General features: G+C 45.1%; 1 protein-coding gene across 1 annotated transcript in view; it reads right to left on the bottom strand.

Moving 5' to 3' along the window:
- Positions 1–25,038, bottom strand: part of LOC309799072 (forkhead-associated domain-containing protein 1-like) — a gene marked incomplete at both ends in the record, with an annotated part of 77,461 nt that overhangs the window by 16,376 nt on the left and 36,047 nt on the right. Inside the window, 3 exons of the mRNA XM_082612100.1 lie at positions 1,914–2,037; positions 14,165–14,401; positions 17,503–17,612. Of these exons, the coding sequence (XP_082468226.1) occupies positions 1,914–2,037; positions 14,165–14,401; positions 17,503–17,612 (471 nt within the window). The remainder of the gene's footprint in view (positions 1–1,913; positions 2,038–14,164; positions 14,402–17,502; positions 17,613–25,038) is intronic.

Genomic DNA, 25,038 nt, shown 5'->3' with positions numbered 1-25,038 from the left:
GCAGGGGGTGGGTGTGGGTGTGATTAAGTTGCAGAGTGAGGCAGAAGGAAAGCACAGATTCATACAGAGATGGTGATTCACGTGCGACTCAATGCCTTGCCTGGCTTCTACAGCTGTGGGCATGTTTCCTGCTACGCGCTGGCTGCTTTCAGAGTGATGTGCCCCTCCGAGGCTCACTGCCTCCGCCCTGTCACCTGCTTCTCCCCCTCCCCTCGTCTGTGAGCGGTCCCATCCTCTTCAGGTCTCTAGACATGTCAGTTTCTGCTTAAAAAACTCCACTGGATTCCCAACACCCTTGGAATAAAAACCCAGGCCCCCCGACCCTGCCCAGCCCCACAATCCCCTGTTCACTCCATGCAGCCTCTCTTGCCCTTGGCTTGTCGTTGCGCACCTGAAACAGGTCCTCTCTAAAAGAAGGACATAGCGGTGGAGGATACAACATGAACTGATTAGAATCGGCTAGGTCCAAGGGGGCGTAAGATTCGACTTCCAGGGGAACTGGAGCCTCATTACAGGCTCATTGTAATACATGAGCGAAATGACACACGCACCAGCACCAGGACAGTTCCGAGGCTGAGCATAAAGGTCAAAAAGTGGGTGGTGGGGCTTCCCTGGTGGCGCGGTGGTTGAGAGTCCGCCTGCCGATGCTGGGGACACGGGTTCGTGCCCCGGTCTGGGAAGATCCCACATGCCGCGGAGCGGATGGGCCCGTGAGCCATGGCCACTGAGCCTGCACGTCCAGAGCCTGTGCTCCACAACGGGAGAGGCCACAACAGCGAGAGGCCCGCGTACAGAAAAAAAAAAAAAAAAAAATTGGGTGTTGGCCCAATTCGTGGAAATCCCCGCCCCTTCCCCAAAATATTAGAGTTGTCGCAATCCTCCCTCTCATTAGCCTATAAAATTACCCAGCCCATAAAAACTAACCGCCCCATATTTGGGGGTCTCTAGCCTTCTGAGATGGCCCACACTCTGTCTGTGGAGTGTGTTTCTCTCTAAAGAAATCCACTTCTTACTTTGTCTCTCACTGGATTCTATCTGCGATGAGACATAAAGAACCTGAGCTTTATTAAGTCCCGAGGCCAGATGAGTGATCTCGATTAAAAGATAGTGGGTCCTGACTGGGTTCGAGTCCCAGCCCACGGGTTCAAGTCACACCTGAGTTCCATGGTTGCACACCCACTAAACTGGTCCCCCTTGGCCTACCCCCTTGAAGCGCTGGCCACCACGACACACAGTTTATTTTCTCCACAGCAGCACTGCTCTCTGAAGTGGGCTTGTTTATTCATCCGTTTACTTTTATTGTCTGTCACCCCCTCCCAAATCTGTGAGTACAGGAATCTGACTGTCTTGCTTGGCTCTCCCTCCCCAGAGCCTGGAACGGGGCCTGACACCTAGTAGGAGCTCAAGAAACATGTGGAAGCAATGAAGGAATCCAGGGAATCAAAGCTCAGCCACAGCTGTGCGTTGGCTGCCCCTCTCCCAACCCAAGCCCTTTATCAGGGAACCACCTCGGATCAAATTAGAAAATGGTTTCCCTTGGGCCCAAGTGCACTCGGCTGAAATGGGTGAGACCATGGGTGCCTTAAAGGAGTGAGCCCATTTTGTCCACGCTCTAGTTTGCACTCACGCTGCTCTGTGGAACCACCCAAGCCACAAGGCGACCTGTGTTCTCCCTGGTGGGGCCAGTGCTCAGGAGACCTTGTAGCCAAGAGATAACATTCTCTCAAATATTTACCAGGCCCTGCCCTCGGAACTGGGCGGCAAGAAACCTCCACTGAGGGAGAACTCTAATGCATCGACACGGGTGATCCCTGAGGCTGCACCCAGGTCACGGGCACAGGTGTGCTGGTTGACTGGTGATGTCTGCAGGGGGAGGGCAGAAGCTCTGGGGCCTGAATGCAGAAGGGCCTCACCTGACGTGATGGCGGCGTCCCTCCTTAAGTTCTCGGCCTCGTGCTTCAGGGAGGTGATTTCTAATTTTCTCTCAGACAGGGTCTGGCACAGCACCTGGTTGTAGCCTTGCTGTAGGGCACTGATCTGTGGAAGGAGGCAACACACAGTCACAGGGGGCCAGCCAGGCCTGCAGGACATGCCGGTACTTCTCCAACGTTGGGCAAAGAGTCGGGTTGATCTTGGATCGGGGTGTTGGGGAAACCAAGGTTTTCAGTTGTAACTAGTGGAAGGGGCAGGAGGGGCCTGTTCCTTCAGTGACCACCATGTCATCAGTCCTCGAGACACGGACCTTATCTTTGTGGCCACCCAGGGGCTCCGGTGCTGCTGTCTTCCTATGACCTGTGGGTTTTCAGCCATAAATAGACCAGCTGTTGGTTCCAGATCATCCAGCACTGACTGGATGCACAGCAAAGTTCAAGAGCCAGGAGCAGGTTATGAAATGAATTCCCTCTAATGAGAATAGAGGGTAGTTTATACCTCACAGAACACTCCAGAGTTTACAAAGCCCGTTCACACATGCTACAATGATACTCGTCACAGCGTTGCTGAAGGCTGACGTTCCCATGAATGTGCCCATTTTGCAAGGGAGCCAGGTTGAGACTCAGAGAGGCGAGGCCCCCTGCTCGGGATCACGCGGCTGGTCAGACGTGGAGTCTGATTCAAACCCAGGCTTTAGTTGCCTGGTTGCTCCTTCCCAGGTGGCTCTAGGAATGAGCGTGAGAAGTTGGAGGCTGTAAAGCGTGGCATGGACTCGGGAGCCGGACTGTGGCCTTCAAGTCCTGTCTCTGCCAGTTAACGGGCTTTGTGAACACAAGGAGGACACCATATTCTGTTTCCTTTTGTTCAGTCTGTACGCAGGGTGATGGTAGTCCCAACCTGATAGGATTGTTAGAAGTATTTTAATAAGTTAGCATGTGTACAAGTGATCAGATCATGCCTGGCACACGGCACAGGGTGATGAGCTGTGACGGTCCTCTCCTCTGACTACCCACGCGGTGTTTTTTTTCTTTTGTTTTGGGTTTATTTTGGTTTTTTTTGCGGTACGCGGGCCTCTCACTGTTGTGGCCTCTCCCATTGCGGAGCACAGGCTCCTGTCGCGCAGGCTCAGCGGCCATGGCTCACGGGCAGAACCGCTCCGCGGCATGTGGGATCTACCCGGACCGGGGCACGAACCCGTGTCCCCTGCATCGGCAGGTGGACTCTCAACCACTGCGCCACCAGGGAAGCCCTCACAGGGTGTTTTAGCTTCAGCTTCCCTCGTCCGTCTCTGGGGAAGGTAGTTGGTAATCTTTATGTGTGCATTTGTAAGCCTTGCCAGGCTCACTTAAACGCCGGTGTGGTTGTTATTAAGCGCAAATACAGGGGCTTCCCTGGTGACGCAGTGGGTGAGAGTCCGCCTGCCGATGCAGGGGACGCGGGTTCGTTCCCCGGTCCAGGAAGATCCAACATGCCGCGGTGTGGCTGGGTCTGTGGGCCGTGGCCGCCGAGCCTGCGCGTCCGGAGCCTGTGCTCTGCAATGGGAGAGGCCACAACAGTGAGAGGCATGTGTTCCACAAAAAAAAAAAAAACAAAAAAAAACAAACAAACAGGAAATACAGGAATCGTGGGTGGGAGCACCACAGGCCGGCTCTATCTATGGCTGCTGTGAGCACCCTCTAAGTCCATGGCTCAGAGCCCCCTCAAGGGCGGTCCCCCCTCCAGGGGTCTAGGTCTACACGTGGGGTGCGGAAGGCTCTCCATCAAATGCAACGTTGGTAAGGGCCCGAAAGTAGCTGCCAGGCCTCGGCCTGCACAGAGCAGGTACCTGAGAGGCTGGGAAAGAGAGCTGGGCCGGGAACACCCTCCCTCTCGGTTTGATGTGGCCAGACTGCTTGTTCTGAGTGGCCCGGACTTTCCCACCTCAAGGTGCACTGTGGGCCTTTGCCCTGTGATTTTTCAGATGTCAGGCCTCAGTACTCCACAGGGACACGTTTATTGGGGCATAAATGCCACGCAATCCGTAGACAAGACAAGAGCTACCTTGTTTTTTTTTTTTTTTTTTTTTTTTTGCTGTACGCGGGCTTCTCACTGTTGTGGCCTCTACTGTTGCGGAGCACAGGCTCCGGACGTGCAGGCTCAGTGGCCATGGTCCACGGGCCCAGCCGCTCCGCAGCATGTGGGATCTTCCCGGACCGGGGCACGAACCTGCGTCCCCTGCATCGGCAGGCGGACTGTGAACCACTGCACCACCAGGGAAGCCCCACTAGCTTATTTTGATAGATCAAAACGGAAGTGACAAGGAGAAGGATGTAATTTCTTTTCTTTTTTTAAAAATAAATTTTATTTATTTATTTTTGGCTGCGTTGGGTCTTTGTTGCGGTGCATAGGCTTATTGCAGCGCCTTCTCTTGTTGCAGAGCATGGGCTCTAGGCACACGGGCTTCAGTAGTTGTGGCACGAGGACTCAGTAGTTGTGGCACACGGGCTTAGATGTTCCACGGCATGTGGGATCTTCCTGGACCAGGGCTCGGGCCCGTGTCCCCTGCACTGGCAGGCGGATTCCTAACCACTGTGCCACCAGGGAAGTTCTGGGTGCAATTTCTTTGTTCTCCTAAGGTAAGTTTGCCAGATTTAGGGGAGGAAAAAAGGATGTTCACTTAAAATAGGATTTCAGATAATGAATCATATTTCAGTGCAAATGTGTCCCATGCAATATTTGGGACACACACTAAAACGAAATTCTAAAATTCAAATTTAACTGGGTGTCCTTACTTTATCTGGCAACCCCACCCTAAGAGAGTTCCCAAACTTCAGTCATTCATATACCACTTTCACCGTTTTTCCCATGTCTCTTGGCTAGCCCCACTATAATTTCTTAGCATTTTTCGTAGAAGCAGCTCCCTTTTTAAACTTAAAAACGGGCATTAAATTAAAAATAAATAAATAAATAAATAAGTAAATAGAGACTCAGTATCTTAAATAAAAATGATCCCTCCAAAAGAAGAAATACAGGAATTTCCCTGTTTATCATCAGACCAGGTTGCAGGCAGCACACTAAAAAAAAAAAAAAAAAGATTGGGGGGAGGTGGTGGGCATGCCCAGGTAATGGAGTTCGGGTGTGCTGATATGGCCACCAGATGGCGCTCACAGCCTTTGGTCTTGGTTTGTGTCCTTGGAAATCTTGTCATTATTACTCTGGTAGAATTAACAGAAGCGTCAAGGTCTCACACGTTTTCTGACTCGTTTCATGCACCATCATGGTTCAGAGTCTAGGACTTTTGGGGCAGTTACACTTACTTTTTCCCTGGGGCACCTGAGACATTTTTGTGGGGGGTCGATGCTAGAAGTTGCGGGGACACAGGCCACTCTGACCCCCACTCTCCCCAAGGCTATACTTTTGCATGTTTGTGCTTTGGAAACTTTGAGTAAAAAAATTCTTTCACATTTTACTTTTCTCTGTTGGGGAGAAATACAACTTTTCCATAAAAGGTCCTTGGAACACTGAAAGTGTTTGTAAGCTCTTCTCAGCTTAATGCTTTTATTTGCAAGATACCAGAGATAGAACACACAGAGACAAACTTCCGGGAGGGAAAACATACGTTCCCCTCTAAGATTCCAGTGGTTTTGACAGATTGAAAATATTTCAATCTGAGTGTCAGAGTTTTAGGATTTCAGATTGCTGGAAAACTCCAAAGAGTCTTCAAACGTCTTTGATACTTTTACTATCAAAATAAATATCCATATTGTTTGTAATGGCATAAATTCCAAGATGTTTAATGTCTGTTAAGCTGTGTAATAAAATGGGCACTGAATCATAAGAAAGTTAAGAGTGCTAGGAGGAGTGATTGTTTCAGGATGATAATTTGGCTTCTAATTAGCACAGGCGTATAAGAGCACATGGAGGTAAGAATTTTCTAGTGATACTGTAGCAGGTCGAAGATCTCTGAGAGCAAATCATTATGCACACACCTTCGGGGACCAGGGAAAACACATAAAGTAATCAGAACCATAAATCAACCTGCCATGTGGCTTACACTTCTGGTGGAATGCCCTGCAGGCAGTAGAATAGTTAAGAAACTAAAATGTCAGTGGATGAAACTCGATTTGAGTTCAAACCGATGGAGCCTCTGGTTCATATATGCCTTGCTATAAAATATTCTTCTTCAGTTATAAGTGAATCTCCAGTGGTAGGGGAGGCATCAGTGTAATTATTTCTAGATAATTTCTTTGTACAAAAACATTTTTTCCCCCAGATATCGGCAGCCACTTTAAATAAAACTCAAATTGGGACCGGCTGATATTCAAAGATATGTGGAAATTATATAATATTCTATGTCAAATATATTTCAATTATTTAAAAAAAGGTATGTGGGGAATTCCCTGGCAGTCCAGTGGTTAGGACTCTGTGCTTCCACTGCTGGAGGCCTGGGTTTCATCCCTGGTCAGGGAACTAAGATCCTGCAAGCCGCATGGTATGGCCAAAAAAAAAAAAAGGTATGTGGGAATAATTCAGCCTCATCCATGTACCTGAAAAAGACACGTCATTTTCTCAGGAAAGCTCTGAAATGGGAGAATAACTGAAAGGAATATTTCAGCAAAATTGGGTTCAGTTCAAGAAAAAGATGCTCATTAATGTGTCAGCTACATGTCAAGGTAGCTGTTTGCACTAATAATTCCTATAGGACCTGTTACTTTCATTGTTTTTTCAAAACCAGGTTTGAAGGAGAGTCATTAGTTCATTTAAATATTAGAGCATGTATTTGTTGACTTGTTTATTCTGACTCCCTCACTAGAGCATAACAGGGGGAAGGATCATGTCTGTCTTGTTCTCTGCTGAATTCTCAGAGCCTGGAAGAGGGCATGGCACAGGATAGGCCCCCCAAAATATTTATTTGGATTAATGGACGGATGGATGGATGGATGAATAAAGAACAAACAAACAGACACGGTCCTAACAGAGTTCTGGAAGGTTACTGGGCCCAACCTTTGCCTTCATGGAGCTTACAGTTTCCTGCTAGAATCTCCTAGGTTCACCATACACAATTTGTGTCCTTTCTAGAGCACCATTTCTAGGATTGAAACTGTGTACCTAGAATTGATTACAGAAGGGAAAGACAGTAAACAGAGAACAAGAGAACAAAGGCCCCAAAGCACTGACTACGGTTTTTTTATTTCTATTTCTTTTTTTAAAATGTTTATTTATTTATTTGTATTTTTCTTATTAGTCACCCATTTTATACACATCAGTGTATACATGTAAATCCCAATCTCTCAATTCATCATACCACCCCCCCCACCCCCTGCCGCTTTCCCCCCTTGGTGTCCATACGTTTGTTCTCTACATGTGTGTCTCCATTTCTGCTCTGCAAACTGGTTCATCTTTACCATTTTTCTAGGTTCCACATATATGCGTTAATATATGATATTTGTTCTTCTCTTTCTGACTTACTTCACTCTGTATGGCAGTCTCTAGATGCATCCACGTCTCTACAAATGACCCAATTTTGTTCCTTTTCATGGCTGAGTAATATTCCATTGTATATATGTACCACTTCCTCTTTAACCATTCGTCTGTCGATGGGCATTTAGGTTGCTTCCATGATCTGGCTATTGTAAATAGTACTGCAATGAACATTGGGGTGCATGTGGCGTTTTGAATTATGGTTTTCTCTGGGTATATGCCCAGTAGTGGGATTGCTGGGTCCTATGGTAATTCTACTTTTAGTTTTGTAAGGAACCTCCATACTGTTCTCCATAGAGGCTGTTATCAAGTTACATTCCCACCAATAGTGCAAGAGGGTCCCCTTTTCTCCACACCGTCCCCAGCATTTGTTGTTTGTAGATTTTCTGATGATGCCCATTCTAACTGGTGTGAGGTGATACCTCATTGCAGTTTTGATTTGCATTTCTCTAATAATTAATGATGTTGAGCAGCTTTTCATGTGCTTCTTGGCCAGCGGTATATCTTCTTTGGAGAAACGTCTATTTAGGTATTCTGCACATTTTTGGATTGGGTTGTTTGTTTTTTAATATTGAGCTGCATGAGCTCTTTATATATTTTGGAAATTAATCATTTGTCAGTTGCTTCCTTTGCAAATATTTTCCCCCAGTCTGAGGGTTGTCTTTTCATCTTGTTTATGGTTTCCTTTGCTGTGCAAAAGCTTTGAAGTTTCATTAGGTCCCATTTGTTTATTTTTGTATTTATTTCCATTACTCTAGGAAGTGGATCAAAAAATATCTTGGTGTGATTTATGTCAAAGAGTGTTCTTCCTATGTTTTCCTCTAAGAATTTTAGAGTGTCTGGTCTTACATTTAGGTCTCTAATCCATTTTGAGTTTATTTTTGTGTATGGTGTTAGGGAGTGTTCTAATTTCATTCTTTTACATGTAGCTGTCCAGTTTTCCCAGCACCACTTATTGAAGAGACTGTCTTTTCTCCATGGTATATCCTTGCCTCCTTTGTCATAGATTAGTTGACCATAGGTGCATGGGTTTATCTCTGGGTTTTCTATCCTGTTCCATTGACCTATATTTCTGTTTTTGTGCCAGTACCATATTGTTTTTATTACTGTGGCTTTGAAGTATAGGCTGAAGATAGGGAGTCTGATTCCTCCAGCTCCGTTTTTTTGCCTCAAGACTGCTTTGGCTATTCGGGGTCTTTTGTGTCTCCACACAAATTTTAAGCTTTTTTGTTCTAGTTCTCTAAAAAATGCCATTGGTAATTTGATGGGGATTGCATTGAATCTGTAGATTGCTTTGTGTAGTAGAGTCATTTTCACAATATTGATTCTTCCAATCCAAGAACATGGTATATCTCTTCATCTGTTGCTATCATCTTTAATTTCTTTCATCAGTGTCTTACAGTGTTCTGCATACAGGTCTTTGTCTCCCTACGTAGGTTTATTCCTAGGTATTTTATTATTTTGTTGCAGTGGTACATGGGAGTGTTTCCTTAATGTTTCTTTCAGATTTTCCATCCTTAGTGTATAGGAATGCAAAAGATTTCTGTGCATTCATTTTGTGTCCTGCAACTTTACCAAGTTCATTGATTAGCTCTAGTAGTTTTCTGGTGGCATCTTTAGGATTCTCTCTGTAGAGTATTCTGTCATCTGCAAGCAGTGACAGTTTTACTTCTTCTTTTTCAATTTGTATTCCTTTTATTGCTTTGTCTTCACTGATTGCTGTGGCTAGGACTTCCAAAACTATGTTGAAGAATAGTACTGAGAGTGGACATCCTTGTCTTGTTCCTGATCTTAGAGGAAATGCTTTCAGTTTTTCACCATTGAGAATGATGTTTGCTGTGGCTTTGTCATATATGGCCTTTACTATGTTGAAGTAGGTTCCCTCTATGCCCACTTTCTGGAGAGTTTTTATCATAAATCAGAGTTGAATTTTGTCAAAAGCTTTTTCTGCATCCATTGAGATGATCATATGGTTTTTCTTTTTCAATTTGTTAATATGGTGTATCACATTGATTGATTTGCATATATTGAAGAATCCTTGCCTCTCTGGGATAAATCCCACTTGATCATGGTGTATGATCCTTTTCATGTGTTGCTGGATTCTGTTTGCTAGTATTTTGTTGAGGATTTTTGCATCTATATTCATCAGTGATATTGGTCTGTAATTTTCTTTTTTTGTAGTGTCTTTGTCTGGTTTTGGTATCAGGCTGATGGTGGCCTCAGAGAATGAGTTTGGGAGTGTTCCTTCCTCTGCAATTTTTTGGAAGAGTTTGAGAAGGATGGGTGTTAGCTCGTCTCTAAATGTTTGATAGAATTCACCTGTGAAGCCTTCTGGTCCTGGACTGCTGTTTGTTGGAAGATTTTTAATCACACTTTCAATTTCATTACTTGTGATTGATCTGTTCATATTTTCTATTTCTTCCTGGTTCAGTCTTGAAAGGTTATAACTTTCTAAGAATTTGTTCATGTCTTCCAGGTTGTCCATTTTATTGGCATAGAGTTGTTTGTAGTTGTCTCTTAGGATGCTTTGTATTTCTGCGGTGTCTGTTGTAACTTCTTTTTCCTTTCTAATTTTATTGAGTCCTCTCCCTCTTTTCTTGATGAGTCTGGCTAATGATTTATCAGTTTTGTTTAACTTCTCAAAGAACCAGCTTTTAGTTTTATTGATCTTTGCTATTGTTTTCTTTGTTTCTATTTCATTTATTTCTACTCTGGTCTTTATGATTTCTTTCCTTCTGCTAACTTTGGGTTTTGTTTGTTCTTCTTTCTCTAGTTCCTTTAGGTGTAACGTTAGATTGTTTATTTGAGATTTGTCTTGTTTCTTGAGGTGGGCTTGTATAGCTATAAACTTCCCTCTTAGAACTATGGGATGCTTTTGCTGCATCCCATAGGTTTTGGATCGTCGTGATTTCATTGTCATTTGTCTCTAGGTATTTTTTGATTTCCTCTTTGATTTCTTCAGTGATCTCTTGGTTATTTAGTAACATGCTGTTTAGCCTCCATGTTTTTGTGTTTTTTACAGGTTTTTCCCTGTAATTCATTTCTAATCTCATAGCATTGTGGTCAGAAAAGATGATTGATATGATTTTAATTTTCTTAAATTTACTGAGGCTTGATTTGTGACATAGATGTGATCTATCCTGGAAAATGTTCCATGCGCACTTGAGAAGAAAGTGTAATCTGCTGTTTTTGGACGGAATGTCCTACAAATATCAATTAAATCTATCTGGTCTATTGTGTCATTTAAAGCTTGTGTTTCCTTATTTATTTTCTGTTTGGATGATCTGTCCATTGGTGTAAATGAGGTGTTCAAGTCCCCCACTATTATTGTGTTACTGTTGATTTCCTCTTTTAGAGCTGTTAGCAGTTGCCTTATGCATTGACGTGTTCCTATGTTGGGTGCATATATATTTATAATTGTTATATCTTCTTCTTGGATTGATCCCTTGATCATTATGTAGTGTCCTTCCTTGTCTCTTGTAACATTCTTTATTTTAAAGTGTATTTTACCTGATATGAGTATTGCTACTCCAGCTTTCCTTTGATTTCCATTTGCATGGAATATCTTTTTCCATCCCCTCACTTTCAGTCTGTATGTTTCCCTAGGTCTGAAGTGGGTCTCCTGTAGACAGCATATAGATGGGTCTTGTTTTTGTATCCATTCAGCAACCCTGTCTCTTTTGGTTGGAGCATTTAATCCATTCATGTTTAAGGTAATTATCGATATGTGTGTTCCTACGACCATTTTCTTAATTGTTTTGGGTTTGTTTTTGTAGGTCCTTTTCTTCTCTTGTGTTTCCCACTTAGAGAAGTTCCTGTAACATTTGTTGTAGAGCTGGTTTGGTGGTGCTGAATTCTCTTAGCTTTTGCTTGTCTGTCAAGCTTTTGATTTCTCCATGGAATCTCAATGAGATCCTTGCTGGGTAGAGTAATCTTGGTTGTAGGTTCTTCCCTTTCATCACTTTAAGTATATCATGCCACTCCCTTCTGGCTTGTAGACTTTCTGCTGAGAAATCAGCTGTTAACCTTCTGGGAGTTCCCTTGTATGTTATTTGTCATTTTTCCCTTGCTGCTGTCAATAATTTTTCTTTAATTTTTGCCAAGTTGATTACTATGTGTCTCGGTGTGTTTCTCCTTGGGTTTCTCCTGTATGGGACTCTCTGTGCTTCGTGGACTTGGGTGGCTATTTCCTTTCCCATGTTAGAGAAGTTTTTGACTATAATCTCTTCAATATCTTCTCGGGTCCTTTCTCTCTCTCTTCTCCTTCTGGGACCCGTATAATGTGAACATTGTTGTGTTTAATGTTGTCCCAGAGGTCTCTTAAGCTGTCTTCATTTCTTTTCATTCTTTTTTCTTATCTGTTCCTCAGCAGTGAATTCCACCATTCTGTCTTCCAGGTCACTTATCCGTTCTTTTGCCTCAGTTATTCTATTGATTCCTTCTAGTGTATTTTTTTTTCAGTTATTGTATTGTTCATCTCTGTTTGTTTGTTCTTGAATTCTTCTAGATCTCTGTTAAACATTTCTTGCATCTTCTCGATCTTTGCCTCCATTCTTTTTCTGATGTCCAGGATCATCTTCACTATCATTATTCTGAATTCTTTTTCTGGAAGGTTGCCTATCTCCATTACATTTAGTTGTTTTTCTGGGGTTTTATCTTGTTCCTTCATCTGTTACATAGCCCTCTGCCTTTTCATCTTGTCTGTCTTTCTGTGAATACGGTTTTTGTTCCACAGGCTGCAGGATTGTAGTTCTTCTTGCTGCTGCTGTCTGCCCTCTGGTGGATGAGGCTACCTAAGAGGCTTGTGGAAGTTTCCTGATGGGAGGGACTGGTGGTGGGTAGAGCTGGCTATTGCACTGGTGGGCAGAGCTCAGTAAAACTTTAATCTGCTTGTCTGCTGATGGGTGGGTCTGGGTTCCCTCCCTGTTAGTTGTTTGGCCTGAGGTGACCCAACACTGGAGACTACCCAGGCTCTTTGGTGGAGCTAATGGCAGACTCTGGGAGGGCTCATGCCAAGGAATACTTCCCAGAACTTCTGCTGCCAGTGTCCTTGTCCCTTGCTGAGCCACAGCTGCCCCCTGCCTCTGCAGGAGAACCTCCAACACTAGCAGGTACGTCTGGTTCAGTCTCCTATGGGGGTCACTGCTCCTTCCCCTGGGTCCCAATGCACACACTACTTTGTGTGTGCCCTCCAAGAGTGGAATCTCTCTTTCCCCCAGTCCTGCCAAAGGCCTGCAATCAAATCCCACTAGCCTTCAAAGTCTGAGTCTCTAGGAATTCCTCCTCCCATTGCCGGACCCCCAGGTTGGGTAGCCCGACGTGGGGCTCAGAACCTTCACTCCAGTGGGTGGACTTCTGTGGTCTAAGTGTTCTCCAGTTTGTGAGTCACCCACCCAGCAGTGATGGGATTTGATTTTATGGGGATTGCGCCCCTCCTATTGTCTCAGTGCGCCTTCTCCTTTGTCTTTGCATGTGGGGTATCTTTTTTGGTGAGTTCCAGTGTCTTCCTGTCGATGACTGTTCAGCAGTTAGTTGTGATTCCAGTGTTCTCGAAAGAGGGAGTGACAGCATGTCCTTCTACTCCGCCATGTTGAACCAAATCTGACGATGGTTTTAAGCAGAATTATGCACTGAGGCCAAAATTCATCAATGACCAATTGCTTTTTTATCAACTTTGTTGCGATATAATTTAGGAACAATATCAGTTGCCAATTTTAAAGTAGTTCTTTAAGACTTAAAAAAAAAATTTTTTTTTTGGATTTATTTTCAGGAGGAAGGAAGTTGACTGGTAAATCCAGACATTCTGGGTGGAGAATTTTTGGTGAAATTCCCTATAAATGAACCAGCAGCTGCCTTCAGGGTTTGATAAAGGCCTCAGTGTTTGGAACACTGTGGGGTTCCTTCTCCCCATCTCCAGCTCTTTCTGGCTGGGTCCGGGTGGGTGTGAGAAGTGGTCACTGAAGCGACAGGAGTTGGGTGGAAATGCAAAGTGGGTGTGAAAGCATGAGGTGTACAAGGTGGCAGAACTGAGCCCAACTCACATCACTGCCTCTCACTTGCTGTGCAAGCTGTACCAAGCTCCTGGGCATCTCTGAGCGTGCCTCAGTCTCCTCATCTGTAGAATGGCATCTGTCAGAAGACTGAGGTTTAAATAGCTAATGAGGGGACTTCCCTCATGGTGCAGTGGTTAAGAATCCGCCTGCCAATGCAGGGGACACGAGTTCGAGCCCTTGTCCAGGAAGATCCCGCATGCTGTGGAGAAACTATGCCCGTGGGCCACAACTACTGGGCCTGCACTCTAGAGTCCGCGAGCCACAGCTACTGAAGCCCTCATGCTGCAACTACGGAAGCCCACGCGCCTAGAGCCCGTGCTCTGCAGCAAGAGAAGCCACTGCAATGAGAAGCCCACGCACCGCAGTGAAGAGTAGCCCCTGCTCACTGTAACTAGAGAAAGCCCGTGCACAGCAACGAAGACCCAATGCAGCCATAAAGAAATAAATAAAATAAATAAATAAATAAATAAATCAATAAGCTAATGCACTCAAAGCACCTGCACCGGGGCCTGAACATGGTAGGCACTTAATCAAATCTAATGTTGTTCTTACAAGGCTAGAAACTTGCCAACCCTGCACTCCCTGGATCTGCACTCTTCACCATGTTGTGCTCACTGCCCATTTCTAACTACCCGGGTGGCTCCCCCCAGGCTCTACCTGAGAGCTGTCACCCTGTGTTGTGACCCCAAGGCCCCGACCCACTTGTCTCTGAGCCCTACCTGGTTTTTCAAGCTCTGGATCTCTCTCTGTTGGGCATCGTCCTCTTCATGCAGAACCTGAAACTTGGGCGGGTTCACCCTCTCCTTCTGCCTGGAGGCGGCTGTTTCCAACAGCTTCTGCCTCAGGTTGGACACTTGGTTCTGCAGGCTTGCTATCACGGTGTCTTTGTATTTAGATTCAAGTTCAAAATCGGAGAGACGGCTGACTTCTTGTCCCAGCAGCCAAATTATTTCATCCTGGGTGGAGGCCAGATGGGAAATTTACTAGGTGTGGGTCTGGGTGTAAGGCTGAGCCCATTTAAAGAAACACAGGAAAAATATGGTATCATTCTTTGGGAAGGTGAGGGCAGGCAGGGAGGGAAAAAGCAGACTTTCAAGGCTATCTCTGTCACTTGGAAAATCTCACAGAGACAAGAATTGGGTTAAAATGATGTACTTGTATATAGACTCCTGTAATGGATGTCTGTACCTCACAGGTATGGAAACTTTCCTTTCCCCAAGAATTAGACTTTCATATTAAGAACAACCATCCCACTTGGGAACTTTTGTTGCTAGAAAGTTTACTTAGAATGTTTTCATTTATAATATTCAGCCTAGCACACTGGGGACCTAGGAAAGGTAGTTAGGAAAACAACATTCTGTTTGACCACATTCTCCCTATAATGAGGGTTATTTGTTTTAACTTAAAACATTCTGAAATATTTGTTTTCCCTTTCCTCTCTTCTAATATTTCCTGCCTCTTTTGGCTATTCATGTATGAATTTTTTCCAGGTAACTCAATCTGGAAAGTAAATGAGACAGGAATAGTGATTTATTTGCATGGGCTCATGTAAACTTTTGGCTGGAAAAACAAAATTGCTGGTAGACTGTACCCACAGGTATAATTAACCCTGTCCTCCATCTCTCCAGTGATAAAGCTCTGCAGCCAAAGAATTGGTTAGGTTTTCCAAAAAAGGAAAAAAAAATTCCCCCAAACTTCTCACCAGACGTTATCAATAAAATGTCAGAAAAACTGAAGAAGAAGAAGAAGAAGAAGAAATTCCCCAGAGGCCTTTTCCAAAGCAGTCACGGGAGGAGGTAAACGGGCAATTTCTGGGCCAGCTCATTCCCAGGAGAGCCGTCCAGTCAGCCTCACGACCTGCTATCTCCGTGACCTGGGGAAGGACAGGGTCTCGCTCATGAGAAAGCCTGTCTGACATTGCCAGCTGCTGCCAGGGGCCTTCCTTTGGGTCCTTGTGAAAGTTGGTGGCAAAACTTCAAGAGAGAGTGGCAGACGTATTCCCTACTCCTGGGCAGTTTCCCCTGTTTCACCCTGTTATGATCAGCCAGGTGCTTATTCATTTTTCATGCAACAAATGTTCATCGGGCAGCAACTAAGTGCCAGGCCCCATGCCAGTGCTGGAATATAAGAAGTTTTCAGAGGGCAGTGGACAGCTGTGGGTTCTGCTTTCCTGCTGAGGGTCCCCTTGCCCTTCTTGGAGGGAGCGTTCCTCCTTCCATGGGGTCTGGGTAGGACTGTCAGTCATGTGCCCTGCTCCTTCCTGTCCCACCTCCCCATGTGCATGTGGCCCAAGCTGGTCAATCAGAGATTTCACACATCGATTACAGAGGGAGAGGATCTTGCCTTCTTTTGGATCATAAACTTTAAATATATAGGCTTGTTTGCCTGAGTTTGTCTTTTCTGACACACAAAGCCAGCCTTATGTAGAAAGCCAGACTCTGAGGGAAACAGAGGGGAGAGTTTGGTAATGGGGAGGTGTTCTGATGACATTATTCAAGCTCCTGGATCTAGCCATACCTGAAGCTAGTGGCCCTTTAAATTTTCCAATAAGATGAGCTAATCAATGCTCCCCCTCAAGCTAATTTGTTTATTGTCACTTGAAGGAGTCCTGGCAAGTCAGGGTATAAACAGCATATAAATAGAAATAATTATTTCTGTTATAAATAGAAAAAATTATAAATGGCTTATAAAAATTTTCTATAAATAGAAAAAAATTATAGTGGTTGCACTATCTTTCCAAGTTAAAATTGAGGCAGGTTGAAAAATGGCTACCAATACTTTGCAGTTTTGCCATCCAGTCTATTTCCCCAACCTTTAGTCTGGGCTGGCCCCGTGACTTGCTTTAACCAATGGAATGGAGTGGAAGTGATGCTGCATGTTCTCCAGGCAAGTTCTTACAGGCTGTGCAGCTTCTGCTCTGGCCCCCTGGGAACCCTGAGACCACCGTGCTGTGATGAAAAACCACATGCACAAAGGGGCCCACCAGTCCAGGCGTCCTGGCTGAGGCCCTAGATGTGGGAAGGAGGCCAATGGAGACCGACCACCAGACAGGCCAAGCCAGCAGCTGACTGAGGCCGCATGAGTGAGGCCAGGGGACGCGAGCAAAGGAACCTTCCAGGTCAACCCATAGATTCTGGGGAATAATGAATTGCTGTTTGAAGCCGCTAAGTTTTGGGGTGGCTTGTTACACAGCGATAAATACAGAATCTGAGCGTGGCTTCTCGCCTTTCTGCAACATTTTGCAGAGTCTGGTCCCAGGATGCCTGGGTTGGAACCCCCTGCCTCCTGAACGTTTGGATTTCCGTGTCTGACAAGAACCCCAGGTAGGTCTGCTCCTCACAAACTCTGAGAATTGCTGCAGGAGCAGGCCCTGGCCCTGAAGGAAAGCGAGATATTATAGACTGCTTCTTTTACAGTAACTTTCAAGTCGTGTCTAAGTGGGGAGAAATTGACCTGGGCCCTTCCCAGGATGGCTTGAATCCACCTGTTCTGCTCGCATCCCTGCTTTAAACCTCTCTGGTTCTTTAACGAGTCTCTTGGCCCAGGCCTCCCTGACTTCAGGGCTCACTTCCTCCTGCTAGGAATGTGTTTTTGCATCACTGTTCCATCACTGAAGGTTGACCAAGTGATTACTGTGTGGGAGTTAGAAGTACCCGCTGAGAAGCTAACCAGACCTCGCTTTGAATCCTAACACTGCTCCTTGCATTGGGCAGCCTTGAACACATCACTGAACCTCTCTGAGCTTCAGTTTCCTCATCTGCAAAGTGAGGCTGATAAAATCTATTTTGAAGATGGTGAAGATTAACGAGCTAATAAATGTCAAGTGCACAGGACATGGCCCAGCACACAGTAGGTGCTCAGTACCTTGTAGTTGTAGATGTTATTTGGGATAAAATGAGCAGTGGCCAAACCTGGCTGAATGTCTTGGGAGGAAGAGGTGGTTTCTTGGAAGTAGGAAAAAGGGACAGTCCTTGAGACACAGAGAACAAGAGGCAGTGGCAATCTCTCCAAGGTCCCTCTTGCTGCTGTAGCTCTGTGCTTCCCCGAGACCCCTCACCTTATCGTGCTGGGACAGGTCCTGGTCCACAAAAATTTCTCTGTAAGACTCTGCCACAGGAATTTCCTCGGCCACTGATTGTTCCGACAGTTCCGCCGCGTTGGTCAACACTAACACACAAGATCAACAGAGAATGCAGAGGAGACTGTGAGTTTCCCCAAAGTCTTAAAGAATATTTTCAGATTAACCTTCACATTCATGAGACTTATGCACTGAAAGCATTGCAGGAGGACTGGAAAGGGTAAGAGCCGCCTCATTTCTCTTCCCCAGCATTAACTGCACTGATGCCCTGTGCTGTGTCTCTTTCCAGACATTTTTCTATGCCGCATAAGAGCTGATGACCTTGGGCAAGTCATTTGCTCTCTCTAAGCCTTCGTTTCCACATACATAATTTAGGATCACTGATAGTCTCTGCTATAAAGGGCTATCTGGAGATTAAATAGAATAATGATATAGAGCAGGGGTTGGCAAACTATGGCCCTGCGGCCAAATCTGGCCTTCTGCCTATTTTTGTAAATAAAGTTTTATTGCAACACAGCCACAGTGATTCATTTACATATTATTTATGGCTGCTTCCCAGCTACAAAGGCAGAGCTGAGTAGTTGCAGCAGAGACCATGTGACCCACAAATCCTAAAGTATTTACTATCTGGCTCTTTACAGGAAAAGTTTGCTGATCCCTCATGTAGAGCATTTAGCACTAAACCTTAGCTATATATTTTTTATTGCAGTCATATCTTTTCAAAAAACAAAAATGCATTTACATGACAGAGATTCTTATCCAGCTTACTTTTCAGCTAACAATATCAAAAACATCTTCCCATGTCAGTATTTGAGGCTGTACTGGGTTCTTTTCAAGGGTAGCATTGTGGTCCATTGTCCAAGTGTGCCAAACGTGTTTAACTAGGATCCACTTGAGAGACATTTAAGCTTTCCTAATTGTTTTCTTATTTACCCCAATATTACAAGGCCTGTTTATATGACTTTTGGGGAGTATGGCATTGTGTTTGGGGGCCCCACTCTGGATCACATCAGACATCTCGCAATTCACTCACATCAACACTGAATACATTTTTTTTTATTGGTGTAGAAAGGTTTGTAAAGATTTCTATAATTCTACTTGTGAGATCACTTGGGCCCAAGCAGCGTATTTTAAATTTCCAAGTGACTATGGTTTCTGGACAGCCACTGCACACTCTTATCTTCTTGTGAAGTGAGAAACTGAACAAATTGTTTTCAGTGGTGATGAAACTTTAATGAGTATTAACATTAATGATGAATGAAGCACGCACTGTCATGTTTGTGGACATTCATCATTTATTCATTTTGCTTCTGCATTTTTTATTTATGCATTTTAGAGTCAAAGATTCCTGCCCCCCAGCCAGGTCTCAAACCTGTTTGTGGACCCCAGAACCTCTAGTGGACATAGCTGATGGCCCGTGGTGCCCGGAGAATGCACAGCCTTGCGTGTTGAATGAGCAGCCCTGGCCACAGTGTTTCCTGGGGCGCGAGGAACACAAGGGCCTGGAACTTCAGCAGCTGCCCATTTTCTCTCCCTCCGCCTCCCCAACTAGGTCCATGATTAGAAAACTTCTATTTGAAGCTCACTGCCCCCATCTGACTCTCTTGGATCCTGAGCAGCTAAGTCCTAACTGGCTACAGCAGCAACGCCTGATAGAGAAATAACGGGAGCTACAGAATGCAATTTTCAATGTTCTCGTCGTCACGTTAAAAAGGTGAAAAGAAGAGAGGAATTTTTAATGATCAATTTGATTTAACCCAATACATTAAAAAAACATCATTTCAACACGTGATCGACAAAAAATATGGAGATATTTTATATTCTTTTTCTTCGAGGCATGAAGCCTTTGAAATCTGGGGTTTATTTGACACTGATTGCGCATCTGAATTTGGAAACTGAATTTTCAGGAGCAAGACTTGATCTGTTTTCAGATTCCTCAAGAAATCGGCTCCCACTGGAGGAAGGTACTGCCTGGCCCGTGTCCCCAGGGAGGGCCTCGGGGTCTGACCCTAACTGGGCCCCTGTCCAGTCTCAGCTTAGAGCTCTGGCGTCTGATGCCATCTCTAGCGGTGACTCTGGCTGCCTCTGCGACCCTGTCGTGGCTGTCTTGAGGGACACTTCCCTGCAAGATGATGGTCGGAGGGGGGACTTCATCAAACTTACAGAACAGGCTGATCGATGGGGTCCCTTTACTGGGGAAGGTGTGTTTATTCAAAGTCTTTGTGGAGCTAGAATTTGCTCTGAGACTCGCTTTCCTTACACCCAGGAAGGGAGGTGCTGGAGCAGTTACCCCTCACCCACCCCAAACTTCTTTACTGGCTACTCTTATTTATCAGAAAGAACCTAAGGGCCACGTATGAAGAAACTGGCTTAACTCTAGCTGCTGGATCCTTCGGAGGTCCCAGTGGGGAGAAGCCCCAGGGAGGGTCGGGAGGGCTGGGGAGGTGGGACGGCGGATATGGGGATGCAGGCACTTTAAGAATTTTCGTGCATGAGCTGTTGGCCCAATGGCAGGGGAGTTACTTTAATATTTTAACAACCCCCGGCTGTCCTGGTGCACTCCAGTAATCACCAGTCTGCAGCAGGGGCAGTATGTGTGCACCTTCACTGTGTCTTTCAGACACTGTAAGTTGTAAATAAAAGTTAAATAACAATCGTGGTTAGGTAATAACTTAATTTTTAAATTTTAATATTTAAAATTTTAATATTAAAATTTTAAATTATTAAAATTTAAATTTTAAATATTAAAATTTTAAATAATTTAATATTTACTGAATGTTCGCTATGCACCAGGCGCTGTGCTCAGCACTTACACGCAGGATACGATTTCGTCTTCATAACAACCCAGTGAGAAAGGCATTATAATTCCCATCTCCATTTTATACGTGACAGATATGAGGCACAGAGACGTCAAGTCACCTGCTCAAGGACACACAGCTGGTAAGTGGTAGAGTCAAGGGATGAACCTAAGTTTGTTGGATTCAGAGCCTATGCTTTTAACCACTATGCAGTCAATGTATTGAAGTGGGAAGATGTTTATGACATATTATTGAATTTTAACAATCAGGTAGGGAATTCCTTGGCAGTTCAGTGGTTAGGATTCTGTGCTTCCACTGCAGGGGGCACAGGTTCCATCCCTGGCTGGGGAACAAAGATCCTGCAAGCTGAGTGGCACAGCCAAAAAAGGAAAAAAAAAGAAGGTTACCTATGTTAGGTTCATATGATCCCATTATTGGGAAAATATATATATATATATATATATATATATATATATATATATATGAATCAAGATGCTATTTTAATAAATCACTCCACATATTTTCTTTTCTCAGTAATTCTTCCCCACCTCCCATGAGCTCTTGCCATTAAGATTTGGCCTTGGAGCTGACGTTTTATTGCCTTGTGGTAAAGGAAGGATGAGTATTAACTAGAACCGGGTGATTTTTCCCCCAGGCACAATGACGTTTCCATTTTTGACAATGTCTGGAGACAGTTTTTCAGCACCACAGTTAGGGCGGGGGGTGGTGGTGTTGCTACTGGTATCTCTGGGGGGTAGGAGTCAGGGATGATGCTAAACATTCTACAGTGGACAGGACAGATCCTACAACAAGGAGTTATGCGACCCACATGTCACTGTGCCAAGATTGAGAAACCCTGACCTGATCTGCAGTAAATAAATCCTTGGCTTTGGGTTTTCAAATAGAATTTTTCAAGTCTAAAGCAAGGTGACAGTCTAACAGTAAACCAATTTAATTGGAAGAGCCCAGCTTTGCTAAGAGAGGAAAGAGCTTTCTCGGAACCCTTAAAAAGAGGTGTTTTCTGTCAAGAGACAGCATGGAGGACTGGAGCACAGAGTTTTCTCTAAAGCGTGGAGTAGAGAGGCCCAGACACAAAGGAACTCCCCATGACACGGGAAGATGAAAGTCCTTTTCTGAGGATGGGGAGAGAGTCAGGGGAATGAGGGCAAACATTTGGAAACATGAGACCTGGCTGAGAAGCTGAGGAGATAGAGCCCAGGTAGATGTGAGGGACTATAAGCCATACGACTCATCCTTCATTTCTCCAGGGGGGATGCAAGTCCTTTAGAGAAGCCCCAAGTTCAACATGGCACTGGAGAAACCGGTGATTACAGTGGAAAAATTTAAATGGCGGAGTGAAAAAAAGAAAAGAAACAGCCCATGTGCCATGTGTCCAAAGGACGCATTAAAAAAAACCCCCAAAAACCCTGTATATATGTTCATAAGACAGAACATGATGCATACAACAAAATGAATGAATCTCAGAAATACTATGCTGAGTGAAAAAAGCCTTCCACAAAGGAACATGTACTACATGGTTCTGTGTACTTGAGATTCTAGAACAGGAATATCTAATCCATGGCGGGAAAAGAATTCAGAAGAGTGGGTGCCTCTGGGGCCTGGGGCTGGGAATTGACTGGGGAGGGACATGAGGGAACTTTCTGGGGTGATGGTAATGTTCTATATCTTGATAGGAATTCGGGTTACATAGGTGCGCACGACTGGCAAAACTCAGTGAGCACATTCAAGATCTACACCTTTCAGGGTGTGGTAGCCAGTCTCCAAGATGGCCCCACTGATTCTTGTCTCCTGGTATTCAGACCCTTGCATCATCCTCTCCAATACTGGATGGACTTTATATTAGTTAGCTGGGGCTGCCATAACAAAACACCACAGGAGGTCTTAACAAAAGAAATTCATTTTCTCACAGTTCTGGAGGCTGGAAGTCCAAGATCAAGGTGTGGGCAGGGTTAGGCCTCTCTCCTTGGCTTGCAGACGGCCACCTTCCTGCTGTGTCCTCACATGCCCTTTTCTCTGTGCACGTGCATCCCTGGCGTCTCTCTCTCTCTTCTTACAAGGACACCAGCCCTTGGATTAGGGCCCACCCAATCATCTCATTTTAACTTACTCATCTATTTCAATACACTATCTCCAAATATGGTCACATTCTGCGATATTGGGATTGAGGCCTCAGCATATGCATTTTGGGGGAATGCAATTCAGTCCGTAACAAAGCTTCTCTATGTAACCAAGGATATTGCAGAAATGACACAGTTTGATTCCTGAGGTTAGATCATAAAAGACATTGCAGCTTCTGCCTCACTCTCTAGGACCACTTGTCTGGAGGAGCTGGCAGCTTGAGGATACTCAAGCAATGTATGGAGAGGTGCACTTAATGAAGAACTGAGGCCTCTTACCAAAAGCCATGGGAGTGACCCATCCTAGAGGTGGGTCCTCCAGCCCCAGACAAGCCTCCAGAGGACCACGTCCCAGCCACCACCATTACTGCAACCTGATGAACAATCCTGAGCAAGAATCCCCCAGCGAAGCCATTCCCAACTTCCTGACTCAGAGAAACTAGTAGAGAATAAATGTTTACTGTTGTTTTAGGCCATTACATCCTGCAGTAATTTGTTATGCAACAATAAGTAGCAAATACAGGTTTGGGCACCAGGAGTGGTGCAAAATTGAACAAAAACCCTACAATGTGGAGTGGTTTGGGATGGAACAGTGGCCAGAAGCTGGAGGACTTTGGCCAAGAGTCTTTGAGAAAGCCTGAATAGTCTTAGTAGAAGCCCGATGGCCTTTGAGGAGGCAGTGAGGGAAGGGTTCCAGGAAAGTGAGGAAAATGTTACTGGGGTTAAGGGATCCTTGTCAGGTGGTGGCAGAAGGTTTCTTAACACGTTGCCTGTGGTCATGAGGAAGGTAGAAAATGTTTGTGATGAGGCTGAATGGTCTAGCTAGAGAGAGTCCCAGACAGAGTCTTGGAAGGTGCTGCTGCCTGGTTACTTCTTGCTACTTATAGTGAAATGTGAGCGGGAGAGACAGTTAAAGGAAGGGCTGTTAAATCAGGGCAATGTTCTGGGATTGAAAATTCCCTGCCTCTCCAGGTGGCAAATGAAATGTAAGAAACAGGTTCTGGGCAAAGATCAAATCAAAGGCACTCTCAAGAAAACACAGTCCAGAGAAGAAGCTGAGGGTGTGGTTGTAAAATGCTTTGTTAAGAGTACAGATCCAGGGCAGTGTCCAAGAGAGCCCTTCGGTCAAAGAACTGGGCTTCTAAGAAGCTTCTGTCCTTCGTCAGTCTTTGCAGAAGCCCATGGTGGAAGGGCTTGTGTCCAAAAATATCTGTGGGCGTGGGTTTTGCCTAATAGGATGAACCCCAATAAGAAGCACTGCCAACTCAGACTGTCAGAGACCCACAAAAGTAAAAGAAGCGTCTGGACCCACAAGCTTCTACAGGCAGGAAGCAGGCTATAAAACTATGCAGCCACATCCATGGGACACCTTTCATAGGAAAGGGAGGACGACTCCGAAGGCGGAACTCAGGGACAGGCGGGCAGAGCCAAGAGCCCTGGAAAGTCATTTCTGGGCAAGAGTTGGACTGAAGCCCAGTCAAGGAACTGCCGATATTTTCCCAGCTGGACTTCAGAACTGCTTTGGGCCAGGGACTCCTGTGTGTTTCCTGTTTTTCTTCTTTTGGAACAAGAGGAGTGTATGTAGCAGTCATGCTATGTCTGTCCCACCAATATGTGCTGGGTGTGTGAGGGACAGACCCTTTGTTCAGAGGTCTTCAGATTTCTGGAAGTAGTACTTGATGAGCTGAACGTAAGGTACTACACCCATGAGCCCCATCTGTACCTGGACTTGATTTAGACGAGATTCTGGAATTTGAGCCGATGCTGTTACTGGGGTGAGATTCTGGGGGGCCTTGGGAGAGAGGAGGAGGAGTGTGAATCATTGAGGACCCGAGGGCAGGCTGTGGTAGCCGGCCTCCAAGATGACTGCTGATAATCCCCGCCTCCTGGTCTTCAGGCCCGGGTGTAGTCTTCTCCCACACTGGAGGGTGACGCCCTGGGTAACCATCAGGATATTGCAACAATGACAGAGCATGACTTCTGAGGCTTAGTCAAAAGAGATGTTGCCACTTCCATCTTGTCCTCCAGGATCACTTGCTCAGGAGGAGCAGCTGCCGTGTCCTGAGAACGCTCGAGCCACTCTCTGGGGAGGCCCATGTGGTGAGGAGCCGGGGCCTCCTGCTGACAGCCAGGTGAGCAGCCGTCTTGGAAGTGCATCCTGTGACCCAGGTCAAGCCTTCAGATGACTGCAGCCTTACGAGGGACCCTGAGCCACAGCCGTCCTGCTAAGCTGCTGCCAAATTCCTGACCCACAGAAACCGTATAGATGATAACACATGTTTGATTTTTGCTTTAGGCTGCTACGTTTGGGGAGAATTCGTTATGCAATCATGATAACTAATACACATTGTGTGTTCATTTTACATGAAGGAGACAAAACATGTTGAATTCTAGTTAATGGTATATGTGCTAAAACATTTAGGGGGAGGACTACAGATGTGTGCTATTTATTTTGAAATGCATCCAAAAAATAAGATGGATTAATGCAGGCCAAGAAGGATGGGTAGACAGAAATGTAATAAAGAGTACAGCAAAGTGTTAGCGGTAGAATTAGGAGGAGAGGTGTCTCTGTAAAATTC

This window comes from Mesoplodon mirus, assembly GCF_964341445.2.
Source record: "Mesoplodon mirus genome assembly, chromosome: 3".
Lineage (NCBI taxonomy): Eukaryota > Metazoa > Chordata > Mammalia > Artiodactyla > Ziphiidae > Mesoplodon > Mesoplodon mirus.
The sequence above is the reverse complement of the archived record's forward strand: the minus strand, read 5'-3'. Positions and strand labels throughout refer to the sequence as shown.